This window comes from Patiria miniata, unplaced genomic scaffold (assembly GCF_015706575.1).
Source record: "Patiria miniata isolate m_02_andy unplaced genomic scaffold, ASM1570657v1 HiC_scaffold_20, whole genome shotgun sequence".
NCBI classification, from domain to species: domain Eukaryota; kingdom Metazoa; phylum Echinodermata; class Asteroidea; order Valvatida; family Asterinidae; genus Patiria; species Patiria miniata.
In genome coordinates, this window is record NW_024037059.1 from 41678916 (window position 1) to 41697988 (window position 19073).

Sequence of the window (19073 nt, forward strand, 5' to 3'; positions counted from 1 at the left end):
AAAGCAGGAGGTCGTGGGTTCGAGTCCCACCCGAGTGATTTTTCCAACTTTCACTCGGGAGGTAACACACTGAGTATACAGTGTTTAAACGTCGGTGAAGGGCAAAACCTAGTTTCATAAGCACATCTTCTAAACTCTTCGGGTTATAATCACAGCTGAACTTGATTCCATGAGTACCAAACCAAATGGCTAACATTGGTTCCCTAAGTTTTTTTTCTGTATCATATTACCGCTGTCTTTCATATCCGTCCAGTTGCCCTCTTGTCATCGTCTATATTGCACATAGCCAGTTTGTCTGAATTTTGTGGAAAGTTATTCATTTCTATATTATTTGATTTGTATTTTAAGTTTTTTGATTTGTCTTGTATATTTTTTTGTATTTGCACTGTTGAGGTCAAATAAATAATAACATTATTTGTTTTTATGTTATTTGATTTGTATTTTTTTGGATCCTTCTTATCTATATATTTTTTTAATTTGCAATGTTGAGGTCAAATAAATAAATATTAATACAAATAAATAATAACAATAATAATAATAATAATAATCAAAAAGTCGGAAGATCAAACCACAAGTGACTCACTTTCATATCAAACTTTTCAAGATCCCTTAAATTAGGACAGTGATTGTGCACATACCTTCTGCCCCGGTGGTTCGTCATTATCCCCACCCAGACCGTAGATATTAGCACTCTGTATGGAGACACAGTCACTGCTCTCATCAGCTGACCGGATGTTCCTGGGAGGACCAGGGCTGCTGCTGTTTCCATCGATGTGCACCTGAATGTTGATCTGGCTCACTGAAGTCTTGTGCTGATTCAATCAAGAAAGTAAGGAAACAAGGTGATACTTCTTGACCAATCATGTGTAGAAAGTCTATGGACGATTTGTCACTACATGGTACACCCGACGGTTTGTACAAACAGAATTCTGCAGGTTGTGGGTTCGAGTCCAGCCTGCAGCTATTGTGAGTGTGCCCTTGGGCAAGGCACTTTGTCACTCATTGCTTCTCCCCACCCAGGAGTAAATGGGTACACGTACCTGTGAGGGCAGAGATGATTATTGCGGTTGATGATGTTAGCTGCATGCTTTGCGCCGAAATGGCAGCATTGAGCTGTATACTCCCCAGGGAGCTGAGATGAATGTTTCATTGGCCCAGTGAGCAGGGTAATAATGATGTAGCGCCTTGAGCACCAATTCTGGTGGATACGTGCGCTTTATAATTACACAATATTAGTATTATTATTAAAAAGCCTACTAGACTTCACTGCATACAGTAAAACAAGGCTCAATTCACCAATATAGCACTATAATGCAACCATACCTTAGAATGCCCCATCTTGTCTTGACCAAAGACAGCGACGGTGGTATTTAAGATACCCAGCTTGGCATCAAAGAGAATCTGTACGTATTTGTCATCGGAGTGGCAGAAGCCTAGAAGCTCCGAGGCTGGTATGTTCAGGTTGATTAACAAGGCCTGTTGATCCCCCCTCTCTGAAATAAAACAGGATATGATTCTATATCATTACAGCTCTACAGGATCATGGACAGCAACCTGAAAACTAAACCAACTAGACGATTGAACAAAAACTAGAGCTTACTAAAAACGAGGCACAAACGTTGGTGAAGGGCAAAACCTAATTTGATTTATATTACCCCGACGCAAAATTCCATCTTATAAGAGGCACATCTCGTTTATAAACATGACCGAACACAGAAAGGCCCATCATGCAGCTGTCTAGACAAACTATATTACACAATAAGTTTGGGTTATGACATGTGCAGTGATCGTGCATTTGTGCACATTAGTGTTTCGGCCCAACTTTCATCCAATAGACATTACCCTCATGGACAGCAACAGAGCATTGCCATGCCCCAGTCCAGTGCGCATCAAGCTCAGCAAGAATATGTGATGCGATCAAGCTACACGAGTCGTTTGTCGGGAATTTTGATTTGGAGATACAGGCCAAACTGAGGGCCACTTCATCACATCACTTCATCACATCTCTTGGTGTTCCGACTTCCATAATTTTTGAACTAAAGATGGTACAAGCATGCGGTTTTCACAGCAGTAATGCTGAGATTGTGTTCTTTTCAAATCTGTAATAAAAATGTTTTTGACCAGGGTCGACAAATGACTCACTTAGCTTGATCGCATCACATATTTTCTTGGGGGGGGGGGGAAGGGGGTCATTCAATTGTTCGATTCAGACTCAGTTGTAAAGACACATACCTGACAGACGAAACTTCTCCACTACTCTGTTGTGAATTGTAACAGTCTCCCACATGCCACCTTCCTGTAATGACATACATGTACCCCAAGACAATTACAATTCCAGGCAAAGTAAACAGAGTGACATATTTTTATTTATTTTATTTTATTTCTTTCTGGTAATGAAACCAAGGATCCCTCAAAAGTGCCCTAGGCACTGTAGCCCGAAAGCCTGAAGAAACCTGTAGAGAGGAGACAATGAGAAGAAATTACAGTTTTAGAGGTGGGAGGAAAAGCCCAGAGGAATATTCTGGGGAAAACCCACGGAATCAGGTAGGGACTGAAAACCCAATCCACATATTGGCCTGGGCGGGATTCGAACACGGGTCACAGTGGTGGAAGGCGAGGAAAGTACCGCTACGCCAACCTGACTCCCAACAGCTGAATTTCATTCTTGTGGGGGCAGGTTGATATCATCTTGATATAAATATCTTTCTGTTGGAAAGCATCATGAGGACACTTCATCCTGTTCAAGGGTAGCCTTGTAAATAGGTGATCACCAGTCATCAAGTCAAGTAAAATGATATTCGAAGGATTTTGGCAAAATCGTTCCTTTGGAATAATTTAATGTCTGTTTAGTTTTAACTTAAGATTTCACACGAGATTGGACTAGTGATTTGCACTGTGATTTGCCGTGAGATTGACTTGTGATTGACTTTTGATCACTTGTGATTGGCTTGTAACCACTTGTGATTGGCTTGTAACCACTTGCGATTGACTTGTAACCACTTGCGATTGACTTCCGATTACTTGTGATTACTTGTGATTGACTTGTGATAACTTGTGATTGACTTGTGATTACTTGTGATTACTTGTGATTGACTTGTGATAACTTGTGCTTGACTTGTGATTGACTAAATTTCAAATCAACTCAAGATACTTGAATAAGGCAAAGACCAGGGGCCAATGCCTGTATTCAGCACACATTCAAGCTGCAAATGAATGATGAATGCATCCTTACGTCATTCTCCTCTTGTGGTTCGTCAGCCACATACAGGGTGATTCTCTGGCTGACTGTGTTGAAGTCAACCCAGAAATCCTTCAGGTTAACATCCGTGGGGCAACTCAGCTGCAAAATGGGGGAAAAATACAAAATATAAACATCAAGTGCATATAACAGGCATGCAACTGGGAATTTAGACCCAAAAAAATGAAGAAACACCAAACCACACAAGACTTTGTACAGTGTTTTTCAATTTGTAATGGCATTCATTAGAAGTAAAAAAAACCAAGGAAATCGGCAGATCCGAGGAAAAGTTGCAAGTCTGATATAAGAACAAAGAAGACCAAATTTGAGTTGTGGCACATTTTTTTGTCAATGTCCTGTTAGAAACTGTGGAAGGAAAGAACAGAAGGGTCTACACCAAAGACATGATGGGAAAGCGATATTCTAGCAAACATTTTCTTCTCCAAGGCATACCAGAAAGCTGAAAACAGATCACATTGGAGTGTTTTTTTCATGGAGCCAACGTTCCCCCAAGGGATAGGGTGAACTTGAGGACGAAAACGGAGTCGTGACCAAGGTTGCAATTTAATGCAATCTTTTCATTACGGTGTTACACAGTATAAATGCTTAGTACTATGTCAAATCCTTTATAACAAAAAGAAAGAAAAAAATTATTTACAACCTTCAAGGAGCCCAGATGTGCACTGATGCAGGGAAAAGAGAACACACTGCACACAGAAAAGGAAAATAAGAATTTAAACATTAAAGAATGGCTCACAAAACAGGATGTAACGAGAAAACACTTCAGGTATATATTTTTTAGCTAAAAATGTCATCATACTAGTAAATGAAGTCATTTTCAGGCTTGACTCAATATGCTTCTTAACCTACTTTGAAAATGTTTTTTAAAAATGCGACATTGATTGGAGCTGAAAATGGCATTAATACAAACCTCTGTTTGCTTCCAAGATTATCATTCATGTTGTTCAGGAATTTGCGACAGTCCTGTCGAATAAAGAGAAGCACATTGCATGATGAGATTTTTTTTCACAAAATTGTCCCAGGAGAAGTCCATTTATGAGAACGTAGTAAGTTACCGGGCCGGTATGTTTGAAAACGAGGGTGTATTGCGAGTATAAGCTCCAGTTGGCATTAAAAAAAATTCCAATATGCCTAGAATACTATTCCCATTTAAACACTGGTGTTGCTATTTAACACCAGGTGCAACAGTCATAGTGTTATCAGTTATAAGACATTCTCCAAAATCCAGTAGAATGACAATTATCTTGGCAAAACCTGCTGAAAAAGAGAAATCAATCCAAGTACCGTTTCAAATGTATCATCTTTGATCTTCATGAAACCTGCGGCAAAGTCTTGGTCACAGAACCAGTCTTGAATCAGATTGTAGTTGTCCTTGTCCGATCGCTTGACCAGTCTGGCCAGGGTTTCAGTGCAAGCTATTTGCATCTCAATGTCACCGGCAGTGGTCAGCAGATCCGCCATCAAACTCCTGGGGAAAATGGACATTGCAAATCATATAATAACACTTGTCAAAGGCGTAAATCCCAGGAAGGGGGGGGGGGGGATATCCCCGTCATTTTTAACAGGGATGGGCCACTGGATCATCCCTTCTACCCCAGATTAATGTGGTGACAAAAAAAGAAAAATATTTTCATTTAATTTTGCAACAGTCCAAATGAATTATATAGTTATGAAAAACAGAGAACATACATTAGAAAAGCTTTAAATGCACCGTTCTGATGAAAGAACGAAAGATTTGGGGACGTAATACACATGTTTGCATAAGATGTGCATTTATATCTGGAAACCCCCCCCCCCCCTTGCGTCACATGTGATTAAAAGGTCCCTCCCCCTTGCTTTTTTGAATTTCAACAGCTAAGTTATTATCATTCAGCATTATTGGTCATCCCCCATCCCCCACCCTCTCGCCAACACAAAGTTACACCACTGACATTTGTACTGTAATTGTGAAAATAAATAAGTCAAAGAAACACAAGGAACCCAAATTTGTGCGCAGACCTAAATGATTGGAGATTCTGAATGGTTACTGATAATTAAATCACTATCCTCATGTGATTTTAATTTTGGCATGTTTGAAATGGAGAAGGGGCTTGGTCTTACATCTGTTTCAGACTTGGTGGAAAATCCCGGATCACCTTGATGACCTCATCCCCACACCCTTCCAAGAGTAGATTCAGGGTGCGGATTGCCTTCATCCAAAAAAGACAATAAATCAACAATTATATAATATTGGATGGCTTTTGAGGGGGAGACAAGAATATATTGCACGAGCTATAAATCTTCGACTCATGCAATATTGTTATAGCGAATGCAATATATGCTTGTATACCCCTCCCCAAAAAAGCCATCCAACATTATTGTTATTATTATTCATATTAGGCTGACTAGCTTGATCCGCAAGAAATAAATTTCAGGACACTGCCTTTGTTTCTCAAATTTTGTTGAATTATCGCGCCACTCAAAGCTTTCTTACAGTGCGCGTATACCCTTCTAATGCTGAAAACTACACTCTGTTGACTAGTTGACTGTTACTTTTTTTTTTTTTGCTCTGGATTTTTCGGTAACCAGCGAAAATGCCCAGATGACTGCAATATCAATAATGTTGCAGTCATATGGGTACTTAATTGAGATAATATTGCAGTCATCTGGGTGCTTTTTACGAATATGCTGATATTTTTTTTCCACTGGAAGCCTGATACAAATAATAATTCACATTATTACTTATATCAGGCTTCCAGCGGTAAAAGTAAATCAGCGTATTGTATGCTTTCATAAAAAGTACCTGGATGACTGCAATATTACGGTACCCGGTTGACTGCAATAATATTATTATTGCAGTAATATTATTATTGCAATAATATTATTATTGCAGTCATGCGGGCATTTTTGCTGGTTCCCGCACGATCAAGAGCATAGAAAGTCACAGTTGTCAACCACTTAACAGAGCGTAGCGCGCGCGCGTACCAATCGAACACGGAAAACGCTGCGCGCATGCAGCGCACAGAAGGCCAGGTATACGCGCACTGTTGTCAACAATATTACAGTGGCAGCTTCGAATAGTTTGACGAAAAAGATGAAATGAGGACAGTGTCTTGAACTGTATTTCTTGTGGATCAAACCAGACAGATATAAATAATAATAATATTGGATGGCTTTATTTCGGGGTATACAAGAATATATTGCACTCGCTATGCAATATTGTCATAGCTCGGGCAATATATTCTTGTATCCACCTCAAAGCCAACCAATATTATATAACTATGTACATGTAATATGTTTTGTTGACAAAGTTAACTGATAAAACGCATATTGGTGCATTGCTACAACCCATTCAGCCTATGTTGTCAGGAGATGAGCGCCTAAGTGGTCCAAGTGGTGCTATATCAGAGATTAATCATAAATATGGAGAAATTCATACAATGACAGTGGCTTGGCAAAAGCTTTACTTACTGCTGCACATCTTGACGTACAGTTGCTTGAAAATTATGAGAAGGGGCACAATTGTGAAATTTGACATCAAAGCTAATTCTCTATCGAAGTATCAATGTATTCTGTGAACTTTGTCTTTAGAACCCATAAAAGGGCTAATAACTACTTATCATGATAAAAAAAAAACAGTCAAGAATGAAATGTGACTCTGTGCACTTACCTCCATGCGCAAATGAAACTTTTTCTCCTTGTGGACAACAAACAGCATGAGCATCCCCGTGAACATACCAACTGCTTCCTTCTTAGCATCCTCATTGAAATCTGCAACATCCTGACAAAATTACAACGTGGAAACAAAAGAGGAATTAACTTTCAGGATGCAAACATTCAAAGAGCACTTGATGAACGTTTCAGTACTTCGCAGGATTTAATCAGGTGGGATTTTTGCCTCGGGGGTGATGTAAATCAAATTAGGTTTTTGCCCTTCACCGACGAATAAACACTGTATACTCGGTGTGTTACCTCCCGAGTGAAAGTTGGAAAAAACAGGAGGTCGTGGGTTCGAGTCCCACCCGAGTGATTTTTCCAACTTTCACTCGGGAGGTAACACACTGAGTAAACAGTGTTTATACGTCAGTGAAGGGCAAAACCTAATTTGATTCTCAGGATTTCCTAGTACTGGAAGACAAAAAAAGATAAGATGATGTAGGATGATTCTTTCTTAACCTTAACTCCCCAAGGTGATTTACTAGGAACCTCCCTCATCCTTGCAAATCCCAACACCATATGGTAAACTGTGCACACAAACAGTTGGTTTGTGGTATGCCTTATCCCATGTAAAGCACAGTCAGTTTACTAGTGCAGTACTCATCCAAACAGATTCCAACAAACCCTGATGTTGGAGTTTGGCTGGTTGGGGATCGGTAGGGTTAAGAATGCAAGTTACCCTTTACTTACATTGACTGTCAGTAGAATCACCTCCATGAGTGAGTCTGCTGCTGGACAATCTTCAGAGCAATCCGAGTGGGCTACAAACTTCCCGGTCTGATCAAACGCATAGGCTATAATGAAATACAACAATAATCTGCCCATCACATTACATCTTGATAACAGAATGAACCAGTTCACGTCGGATAACGTGTATACACGAAAAAGGTTTTTCAGTATTCGGAATGGATGACGGATAAACAAGCGAGGCCGGAAATATTTGTCTGCGACCCGCTCACGGCAAGCGAGGCCGTAAATATCAGGGTGCGCTACCCGCAGATGACGGCCTGAACCAATTTGGAATCGAGGTTTGTGAAAACAATCCAAAATAATCCCGGCGCCAACTGGTTAACTTAACGACGGCTGTAGTTTCTGCAGCTGAAGCAGAAATTAGATTAGAAATGTGTAAGCGAATGGCAAAAAACAATGGCACCCAAACAACACTGGGAAGTATAGGATGATACCACTTAACCTGCCCCCCAAAAATCAACATTATGAGACAGCTGAATATCTGACTACTCACCAAGGAGATCAATCAAACCATTTGCCAGGAGTACGGGGAGCCCTAAGGGATTATCTTGGAAGCGTGCGGCATACTGGATTGCTGAGACTATGGCACTAGCGTCTCGGAACTGCTTCTTTCCAAGCTCCTGATCAAGTGGCAAGGGGGAAAATTGTTAATCCGATACTTTTAAACAATTAGAAGCTCTGTTTGTGGAACTTAAGCAAATTCAGAAATACCTCAGACAGTTTACCTATTACTATTGGTCGACGGCTTTAATAAGTTGATAAAACACCGGCTGGCTGATTTTTAACACTTTTCAGGTGTCACATGAAATTTGGACTCTTCACTGACACTTGGGCACTACCAAAGAGTCCGTATTTCAGAGCCCTAAATTCACACTAGAAAAGCACTGCCATGTTCTGTGCCACATAATCCAGTACGGGCCAGGCATGCGTCATCTCCAAATAAGGAGATTGTTAGAACTGCTCACAAGAGGCACATACCATAACATAGCTAGAGGAGTGTTTCAAGTAAAATTGTTTGACAAAATCATTTGAATTTTTGACCCAATGGTATTTCGGCTCGGGTCATTATCAGCGTCCAGGCCCCAAACATAACAAACTTGTTTAAAACAGGCCAAGCACATTATTTCTTCCCTTAGGCCAAAAAAAAAAAATATTCGGTCTCTGGTCAGACCAAAGTTCCGGAATTGACGCGGCTTTTTTTTTTTTTTTTGGCTTTCTTTTGTTTCTTCAAGCTTGGATTGTACGGACAAGGTGGGATACTATTTTGCTTTTTTGGTGTCCTCCATAATTTGCCTTGGTGCTCTCGATCATTTGCCTTGGTGCAATTTCCCATCCCTTGGTGCTCTTTGGTAATAAAAAATTGTGGAGGTGCGGCAATAGAGGGCGCTGTTGGAGCTACCGTGGAACATTTTGGAAAAAAAAAAGATTGACGCGCATGATTAAAATCGACGCGGGCGCTGACCAGAGACCGACTTTTTTGGGCCTTAGTAAGCAACAATAAATAGGGATGTGATGCACCAAACCAGGTTTATATGGAATATGGAGCAATACACATGTTAAAAGGAAACACATTTGTACTTAATACAAACAATATCGTTTGACACAAATAATATGCAACACTTGGCAGTCTTATTGACAAACAAAAGCTGTACTTTTTACTAAATGTAGATAGGAAATTGAGATAAAAATTCAAGTTCAGTAAAATTTCACAAATGTCTAAACCTCTTGTAGCACCGCTGCAATCTTCTTCATCATCTCCACGCTGCATCGTTGTGGTACTGGGCACTTCTCACCTTCTTGAAGGAAGTCCCTGATGTCATTGAAGTAGGGCTGCCCATGTGTCTTTCTCATCAAGACATTCTCCAACTTACAAAAAAAAAAAAAAAAAAAGGAAAAACGATGATAGTTTTGTAGTTCAAACTAATACTAGACCTACAATATGTGACTGTTTAATTTTTTTCTGTGGATATACATGTACTTGATTTGTTGATACTTAAGGGCAAGTATTAAAAAAAAACCAGTTTCTCGTCATGATCACACTCACTTTCACTTTTCCCCGCCTGCCTCCTCTTTTTTTTTTAATTCACACTACATAAATATTTGGAATATGCCTATATTTTGACAATAGCTTGTCAAAATATTGGCTTTATTTTCCAACAAAATTGTAGCTTTGTACACGTAGGAAGGGTTCCGGCTCCTTTGGACACAATATTGTATCATCAAAAGAGTCAAGAAGATGAAAGAATGCATTCGTCATCTTAGAAAATCCGCCAACTTGTGGGAAAAGAAGAAAGAAAAAGCGCCCACCTCCATCTTTTTTTCAAACGAAGTGGCTATCGTTACGGCACTCGTTGTTTAGCGCCCTCTACGATATTTTTTTGATACGCACGCAGGTATATAATTATTTGTTTCCCCACGTTTTATCGAGCAGTGCGCCAGCTCAGCCGATAGAGGGTAGGATTTTGCACCGCGAGGTTGCGGGTTCGAATCTCAGTTTTGCACTCGAATTGTTTTCCTTTTCTAACCTGAGGCTTTGGAGGATTTTTTTTAAAAGGGAAATAAAGTCCGAATTTCATAAAGTTCAAATTCACTTTTTTCCTTCTAATTTTATATTTTCTTGTCATGTTTTTTTATAAAAGTTGCCAGGTTGCAGTCTACCGTAACGATAAAAAATGGGAAATGCGTTACGGCTGCCGTAACAATAGCCACTGCGTTTTTCAAAAAGCCTGGACAAGAAACTATTAATATTTTTACTCGGCCTTATTCTTTGTTGATAATGTAAATGTTTAAAAGGACTCAGAGAAAGGCTGCACAGCTTAGCAGATGGAGGAAAGCAAAGCATGCTTATGATCTTATGAACTTTGTGCACTAGTTAATGAAGGAGGCCGTCACTACAAACAGAATCAACACTGAGCAACAAAAAGTCTGCAAGAAATATATTACAGTATAACCTACCTCTTGATCTGTCGTTTCCAACTTGACCGGCATTTTGTTTTAAAACACTTAAATATCAGGTCTCCAGCAATGCAAATTTCTTCCTTACATGTATCTATGGTGGGAAAAAAATGAAGAAATAATTAACGTTCATGATGTTATTTTTTTAGGCATACCTAGGCCTATCAAACTCTTATTACTATCTTTAAAACAGGTTCTTTTATCAAAACTGAGAAACTCAGAAAAAAATGTAACATCCAGACACCACTTCTTTCTTTCCTTGTGTATAATTAAATTCTATGGAGAATCGAGTGCTTTTTCAAAGTATTTTCATACATGTGTCTAACAAAATTGGAAATGTTTCTCAGTCCCAGATTCACGTCTTATTATCATTTTGGAAAAAATGTTGCAACCGGACGCTACTTTCCAAACCGAAAAAAAAGACTTTTTGTTTTGCTAATCTTGTACCTCAGAGAGTATACTTTCATGTGACTTGTGAGAACTGTAAGAAAATGTTGATAAAGTCATGAAGTCTTTAACTTAGAGTTAGAGAGATAAAATTGTACTTGTACTGTGTTCTGTCATGTCTGTACATGCTGTAGTGTAGGCGAATGTGTGGCCAACTTAGTGAATTTGTACATGTCACGCATCGGTTGAGCAACTTGAGGGCTTCTTCAACATGCAGTGACATGTAATATTCACTAGTTGGCCACACATTCGCCTACAAATCTCTCTTAAACATGTTAAAGACTTTGTCAACATATTCCTTACTTACACAGTTTAAAGCCAAATTTTTTTTTTTTCTGTTTCGAAAGTAGGAGTACTTGGGGGAGTACTCGATCAGATAAGGGAAACTTAATTGGTCCATTCTATTTTAAAATATGGGGAAGAAACTCAAACTCCAAATGGAAACATCAAACATAAGCACTCTTTTATATTTATTTCAGAACTTACCTGGTCAGTGTTGATGGTCACGATGTATGACCTTTGACCTTTTGAACGAGCGGTCACTGTGTGGGAGAATTCGATCAGCATGTAGCAGAACTCAATACGGCGTTTTAATTGTTTTGTTTTTAACAGAAAGTTTTTTTCCCACCACTTTTACATTTCTTTACAATAAATTAGGCTACATCATAAAAACAAATTTTTCCAGGGTCGGGGACCTAGGCCTAGACTAGTACCTAGGGCCCTAGCGTCAGGATGCAACATTCTTTCTATCATTTTTGCAATGAATGACCTTCATTGAGATGAAAAAAAGTGGCGACAGGTTGCAACTTTTTTTTTTTATCAAGCAAGACACTTAAACACCAAGAAACAACATCCATATGTCATCAGTGAACAAGCAAGTTCTTCCTGAAAATCATAGTCCTAAAACTTTTATCAACTTACCTTCTGAAGGACCAAATGAAGAATATCAAACTAATATATTTAGCTAAAACATTTCCACGAAAGGTTCACGGGAAATATCTGACAATTATCACGTTAAATACGGGAAATTCTAACGATTTGGCAACATAGCAAGCGCAAGAATTCCAACCATCATCACGTCCATCTTGAAAAGTTTCTCTTATTTTGAACAATGCATTGTGGGACTTTTTAGACTATTCCATTTTTGTAAAAAGGTACACTTATTTGTAAAGAAAGAGTGGAAAGACGGTAGCGTTTCTGTTGGACATTTTATTCGACAAGATGATACTGAAACCTATTATAAATAATAATAGTTAATCTGTATCCATATTTTATTGAAGTATCTGTGATTTTTAGTATCCAAGATTACAATAATTCTAACTTTTATTATTTTCTAACACCTTCATTAGAGTGGAGCGACCACACGACACAAGAGAGGGAAATGTCGTCTGCCGCATGCCGCGCGTATAATACGTACAACTACATGCATATTGTGTGTGCATTGTAATCATTTTAATCCATTCAGTTCCTTGCTTTATGATCCATTCAAGCAGTAAACAACAACAAAAATCTTCGGACGTAATTCCACCAAAATGTATGGGAAAGTATGTTTCAACCTGACGCCACTTCAGCGGTTGTGTTCAAAGTCTATGGAGAGTCAAGATTTAAAAAAAAATATATATTTCCTAACAAAATTGGAAATGTTTCTCAGTCCCAGATTCATGTCTTATTATCATTTTGCCATGACTGACCTTCATTGAGATGATTTACATGTATGAAAAAAAGTGGCGTCAGACTGCAACATTCTTTCCAATGTACGAGCTTACAAAGGTGGGATAGAGAACCCTAAAAAAAAAAGGTCTGATAATGTCTACCAGCTTTGTAGTAAGTTGTTCAATTTAAAATCCCTTGCCATGCTTGCGGAAACTTTGAGGTCCGAATTACCCCCCCCCCCCCATTTCATTTATCGATACATTTGCATGAAATGGTGTAGCTCTGTTGAATAAATTTAGAATGTAGGGGCAATGTGCTCTTTATTAATGTTTCTCTCTATTTGCAGTTTATAGAACTTTATGACTCAGGTTGCCGTCTTCTTTTGTAGACCTCATCGAAACATAGAACTCAAATCACTGCATGTAAAATATTTTTCTTTTTTGCTCCGAGCGGTCAACAAGAACAAGTTTTGGCAAAAATGTTGCAACCTGACGGCACTTCCGCGGTAGTGTACAAAGTCTATGGATAGTCAAGAAAATGTTGTATTTCCTATAACAAAATTTGAAATGTTTCTCAATCCCAGATTCATGTCTTAATTTCATGATCATTTTTGCAATGAATGACCTTCATCATTGAGATGATAAAGAAAAACAGTTGCGTCAGGTTGCAACAGTTTTTCCACAATTTGTACATTCTCTATATCCCCAACAAATGGAAGAGTTCAAATTTTAATTTCCCAAACTTGCTCCCCATAGGCTTCCAAAATTATAATCATATACATATTTTATGCACTTCTTACAAGCCCAGCCCGTCCCTATATGCGAATCACGATATTATGCTTTGACATCATCGGACTAAAAGATCGTTCAAGATTTAAAGCAAAAAATGAAGGATATTAATGTAGGATGGCCACGTTAACAAATAACACGCATTTAACGATTCTGATTTTAATTAACAATTACTTTATTTATTTACCAACACACAAATTATAAAAGCACACATCAAAAATAAATCACACAGCTGGACATACAATCAAATCACCTAAACAGTGTTCGAAACAAAAATAACGTAAACAATTGACAGATTTCACGAAATGAAGAGAAATGGATCATGGCGGGTTCGAATTCAGTTCAAAAAATGTAATGGTTGGACTTTTAACCCCAAAATTAGATTGGCATGATAAATTTAAGAATGAAATCGACAATTTGTCGACAGTAGTAAATCCATCATTGACATTTATCATTATATAATCTTCAGAAACGAAAAGGCAAGGTAGGTGGCACATTTTCATAGCCACCACAATTCATTTATTGCACCATCACTAGGCTCAATGGTCAACATACTATTAACAGGCTTACGACAATCAGTGAATTAATAAGATATGGTTTCTCTTGTGCGACTTTTTCAGTAGTAATTGATGCATTTTACGCAAACAGATGATGTTAAGCACGCTTACTCAATACACACGACTGTTGACACACGAAGTCCAGTGTAGCAAATGAAAATAATGCTCCTTACAATTAACAAATGTATCAAAAATCGATTTGTCTTCGTGGCACTGTAAACCATACGTTTGGTTTTTCCACAACACTCGCATATAGAGTCTAGCTATCGTGTCAAAAGTTGGACAGCCGCCAAGAATTTCATATATTTTATTGCAGAGTTGAAGCTAATAATAATAAATTGCCGACTGTGTGCCTATACATGCAGACAATGTCTGCCAAGTGGTGTCTCTGCCAAAAACATATTGGGCCGAACGAAGACGGCAGCCATTGATGTTGAACTTGGAAATTACATGAAGACAAAAACAATTCAAGGTTTTGGGGTCCAAAGTTTGTATTGCACATTAGCCACGCCACTTTACTTCTTCAAAATCTTGGTTTTAGACCTGAAAAAATAAAAAGGTCCAAGTTGTGGAAATAAATACCAAAACGGGATAGATTTTGCCAAGAAAATGAGCTAAGTGTACGAACATCGGCGCATCATTATTACGTAAGACACTTCGCATCACGAAGAAACAATTCTAGACAATGAGAGACATTTTGATTGGTATAAACTTAGACCAATTGAAAAGCTGAATTTAAACTTGTGAAAACTATTAAAACAAAAGACAACGTACACACTAAAACACTCTTTTTAAACGAGGAACTGTAAAGCAGTTAACAAAATTAATACTTCACATCTAACAGTTATGTACATCTATACGAATACCAACTATTGCACTAGTATTACATAACAAAACAATAAATAGAATACACGTATTTTTTTATATTTTTTTCAAATTTAAGATAAAAAACACCCAACAGACACGAGTATCAAAAATATTTGTTATTACTTGAAGACTTCTTAATATAGAAACGATTCCAGAATAAAAATCTGCTCAGATGTATGACTTTACACAATTTAAAATCGCAAAGGTCACGAGGTGTTGACTCGACCAATCAGAAGGCAGCCAGTTGAAGGCGATAATAAAACTATGCCATCAACTTGAATCTTAGCTGCAAGTTAAACTGATTGCATTGTGTAGTCGGATAACTCGTTCACTGAATTTCCAAAACGGGAAGTAATATATAAAATGCAAAGTTGTCATGGTGTTCATAGAAAAATAGAGAACTAACATATATGAAAACGTTAATATTGTAATTGTTTTGGTATAGCACGGCTCCACAAAGCACTAGAATAAAATTTGTCATCCGATGTACAAAATTTATAAAACCTTAAAAACCAGGCGGATAGAATATTCGCCGACAGAAAGGTGTCCATGTTTGAACGATTGCACTTTTGCTGTCTCTCTTTCAATATACCAAGCTCTTACTGGTATGTAGAAACACCAGGCTGCAGTCAAGGCTACCAAGTAGCCCGACCCTTATAAAATCGGCACTTGTGAATAGCTCACACAAAGGTAGAAATTGATTCACCCAAATTAGAACCAACTTGTAGACGTCATCTCAAGTCGTCCATGGCGTCTCTTCAGGTCTCGTGCAGGTTTTCGGTGTCATCGGTGCGTCTTTCTAAGGCAAGCAGGATCTCGGCGGCTGATGGACGATCAGCGACGCGTCCCTCCCAACATCTCGTGACTAGGCTCTCATACCAGGCGTCGTTAGCATTCTCCGGCAGGCTGGGTCTTAGATTTTGTGCCACAACCCCGAATATAACAACGTGATGGTTCTCACCGGCAAAGGGCGTTTCCCGTGTCAGCATCTGCCAGAGGGTGACCCCGTAGGAGTAAATGTCGGCTTTAGTCGTTGGGGGTCTCCCTCGGAGAAGTTCCGGTGCACGGTAGGCAAATGTTCCCGTCAGGTAGGACCGACTGGTGAACGAGTCATGACCTTCCCCTTCACTCACCCTCTGCGAGCAGCCGAAGTCGGCCAGTCTGCAGACGTCAGTGTTGCTGTCGACGATAACGTTGGCTGGTTTCACGTCTAAGTGGGCGATACCCTGGGAGTGTGTGTAATGCAGTGCCCGGATGATGTGCAGTGCGTACTTCGTGCGCCGCGTGGGCGACAGGCTTTTCCCAGGGTCGTTGACTATTTGCTGGAGGTTCCTCCTACCCGCATATTCCATGATGATGAATGCTCCCGAGTCAAAATCCTCGAAAGCCGTGGTGGCTAACACGCTGACAATGTTGTCATGCCGCAGGTAGAGTGCGTTGAATTCGGCCTGGAAGCTCTGCCGACTTGCTTCCTTGTTTCGGGAGCTTTGGCGGACGCTCTTGACGGCCACACGCCGGCCGCAGTACCTCCCCAGGAACACAGACCCAAAACCCCCACTGCCTATCACTCCGTCGATGCTAAAGTCCGAGTGGCCAACGCATGCGTTGCAATCGCGGTTGTCCCAGTTATCATTTCTAGCATTAATAAAACAGTTACCATTTGTGTCCTCTGCTTGGTGGTACTGGGGCGAGTTGGTCACAAAAGCCGAGTTAACGCTCCCTCTTCTGGCCACCATGATGGCGTTGTCCTGGCCCTCATACCTCGCCCAGTTGTCTGCCGTGTCGCAAGGCATACTTTCCAGCTTTCTGTACGATACCACCTGTTGAGTCTTGTACCAATCCCTGTCGATTTCTCCCACGGAATGGTACTGTCTTTTCCTCTGATTCAAATAGATCAAGTCCTCTTCTGTACTGGATTTCTCGCATAGATTCTCGGCAGATCCGTAACGTCTGAATCGCTTCAAGTACTTTCTGTAAATGCCAAGAAGCATCAAGTGCCTTCGTAGCAAGCGAATAATTACCTGAAAAATCTTGGTCATGCTTCACGGTGACGTAACGCCGCTTGGCGCCAACTCAAGGCACAAAGGGCTGGAATGTTTAAGCCATCAGACGCATCGTGAGAAGCACAAATACCAATACGTCGGAACTTTCTTCCCGCTTCGGCAGTTCAACAATTCTCTTTTAGCGTCCATGTCATACTAAGGGAAAAAACGGCAAAAGTTTTGTAGCTACTGTCAACGCGCGCGCGATCACACATGCTTGTGCAGACTGGTTTTCTGCCACGCGGGTTGTGCCGTGCCGGTACGGCTACAAAATGACAGCTATGTCTGGTTCACTAAGGTCATCGTTACACATGACTGAATTATCTCCATGACGAAAATGACCCGCTTAATTTCATCGTAAAATTTTACGAGTTCGAGGCGGCTCATTTTCATAAATTTTCATAAGCAGACAATGTCGTAGACTCAATACAGGTCGTTGGAAGGCTCTTCTCCGTACTTTATCAAATCAGGGCGCAGCCACGCGCGGCAGGGATATTCGTCACCAGAGTGTTTAAACGGTACAGTCCAACCCGTAACTTCAAAACTAGGTTAGAGTCACCATGACGTTGCAGGCGTCTGCAGATGTGCAACGCTTATCCAACACACAATGGCCGACCAGTAGCAAGTTTATTGTCACCCTGGGACGTAGGTACCATTAATCCCAATGATTCAGGAGCCATAACTGCAAGGTTCATTGCACAAACGATATTAATTACTTTTTCATATCAGCGAGGGTCGCATGCTGTGTGTGATAGTATCAAATTGGGCTGAATATGATAAGTTGTTTTTTTTCAGCAAAAGTAACACAAGGACGTGTAAAAAAACAATAATGCATTGTGTTAACCATGTTGGCATGGTGCCGACTCCACTGTAGTTGAGGGCACCCACGGGAGTACTAGGTATGGGGGCGGAGAGTGGGTGGGGATTGGCGCCAATTTTCTTCCATTTTTTTTTTTTTTTGCAATAATGTCCTCGTTCCCACCACCCGACCATAGATCTTGTCTCACTGTGACCTGTGACCACAGTAGTGGATCTACCGAGGGATAAGGGGGTCTCTCCACCCTCCCCTTGGGCCGCAAAAAAAGGAAAATCATGCAGAAAACAGTAGCACATGCCTCCCCCAAAGCTAAGGCCCTCCCGCCCCCTTGAGCCAGAGTTGAATCTGCTCCTGGTCCCCGAGTCTATGCTCTATACCTAGACATAACATGCAACGTGAGCCTGCAGCGGGCGCGAAACGTGATACATTTTCGGTGTCTTGTTGAATACCGCGGTCTTCATTCATCTTTTACCACGAAACGCCAAGGTCTATGAGAACCTGCATAATATTTGTTTCTACAATTACATCTGGACAACCTATGAACCATGTATTATTACAGTAGAATCATAAATATATTTCCTTCATTTACTTATTTATTCCCATCATTTGTCGCATATTTACATACTGGTCACCTAAAAGCACATGGAATTTTTAGTTGATCATGAATATTCATACTTTTCTGCACTAAATTGGTAAAGCATTTGACAAAACAATACCAGAATATACAAATACTGCATTTAAAGAATGCATGTAATTTTCTTGGGCAAAAATGACTTAGAACATGATTTGCATAACTGCAGATCGCTCTAAATGTTGAATATAAAGTTAATTTTATCTGAACTAATACAATATAATTACATAAAATATTACAAAATTTACCAGTATTTCAACAAATGATCTGCAAAATGATGTTTAAGAATATAGTGGAAGCTAAAAGAAAAAAATAATAACAGATTTCAATAAAAACAACAACAAATAATCAATGGCAAAACCATTGCTTTAATTCATAGGTACAAACGGAAAGTTAGTCAGCATTCTCTTATCTATTCAGACTTCAGTTCTATTTCAATAATGTATAAAAAAAAAGTTGATATGCTCTCTTTTATTTAAAGAGCGAGAGTTCACTCTGTTAGGATGAAATTCACTTCCACGGACTGAACCTAGGCACCACGCATTTTAGAGTGAAACTCAGTTAATCAAATAGATCAAGTTTTCACTGGTTTAACCCTAACCCCCTTGAGT

General features: G+C 39.6%; 2 protein-coding genes across 2 annotated transcripts in view; both read right to left on the minus strand.

Moving 5' to 3' along the window:
• Positions 1-12210, minus strand: part of LOC119729273 — a 28323-nt gene extending 16113 nt beyond the window's left edge. The window contains exons 1-14 of the mRNA XM_038201877.1: positions 12029-12210; positions 10661-10754; positions 9428-9571; positions 8199-8325; positions 7646-7749; positions 6909-7019; positions 5360-5448; positions 4544-4727; positions 4170-4222; positions 3900-3945; positions 3233-3340; positions 2233-2296; positions 1324-1493; positions 639-812 (exon numbers count right to left, since the gene is read on the minus strand). Of these exons, the coding sequence (XP_038057805.1) occupies positions 639-812; positions 1324-1493; positions 2233-2296; positions 3233-3340; positions 3900-3945; positions 4170-4222; positions 4544-4727; positions 5360-5448; positions 6909-7019; positions 7646-7749; positions 8199-8325; positions 9428-9571; positions 10661-10693 (1407 nt within the window). The 5' untranslated portion in view covers positions 10694-10754; positions 12029-12210. The remainder of the gene's footprint in view (positions 1-638; positions 813-1323; positions 1494-2232; positions 2297-3232; positions 3341-3899; positions 3946-4169; positions 4223-4543; positions 4728-5359; positions 5449-6908; positions 7020-7645; positions 7750-8198; positions 8326-9427; positions 9572-10660; positions 10755-12028) is intronic.
• Positions 12211-13704: 1494 nt separating this feature from the next.
• LOC119729274 (serine/threonine-protein kinase mos) lies at positions 13705-17147 on the minus strand. Its single transcript, XM_038201878.1, has one exon. The coding sequence runs from the start codon at positions 17009-17011 to the stop codon at positions 15731-15733; it is 1281 nt and encodes a 426-aa protein (XP_038057806.1). The 5' UTR covers positions 17012-17147; the 3' UTR covers positions 13705-15730.
• Positions 17148-19073: the final 1926 nt, after the last annotated feature.

Excerpts from the sequence above, each read along its gene's own strand:
- LOC119729274 (XM_038201878.1), bottom strand. The coding sequence starts at position 17,011 with ATGACCAAGATTTTTCAGGTAATTATTCGCTTGCTACGAAGGCACTTG.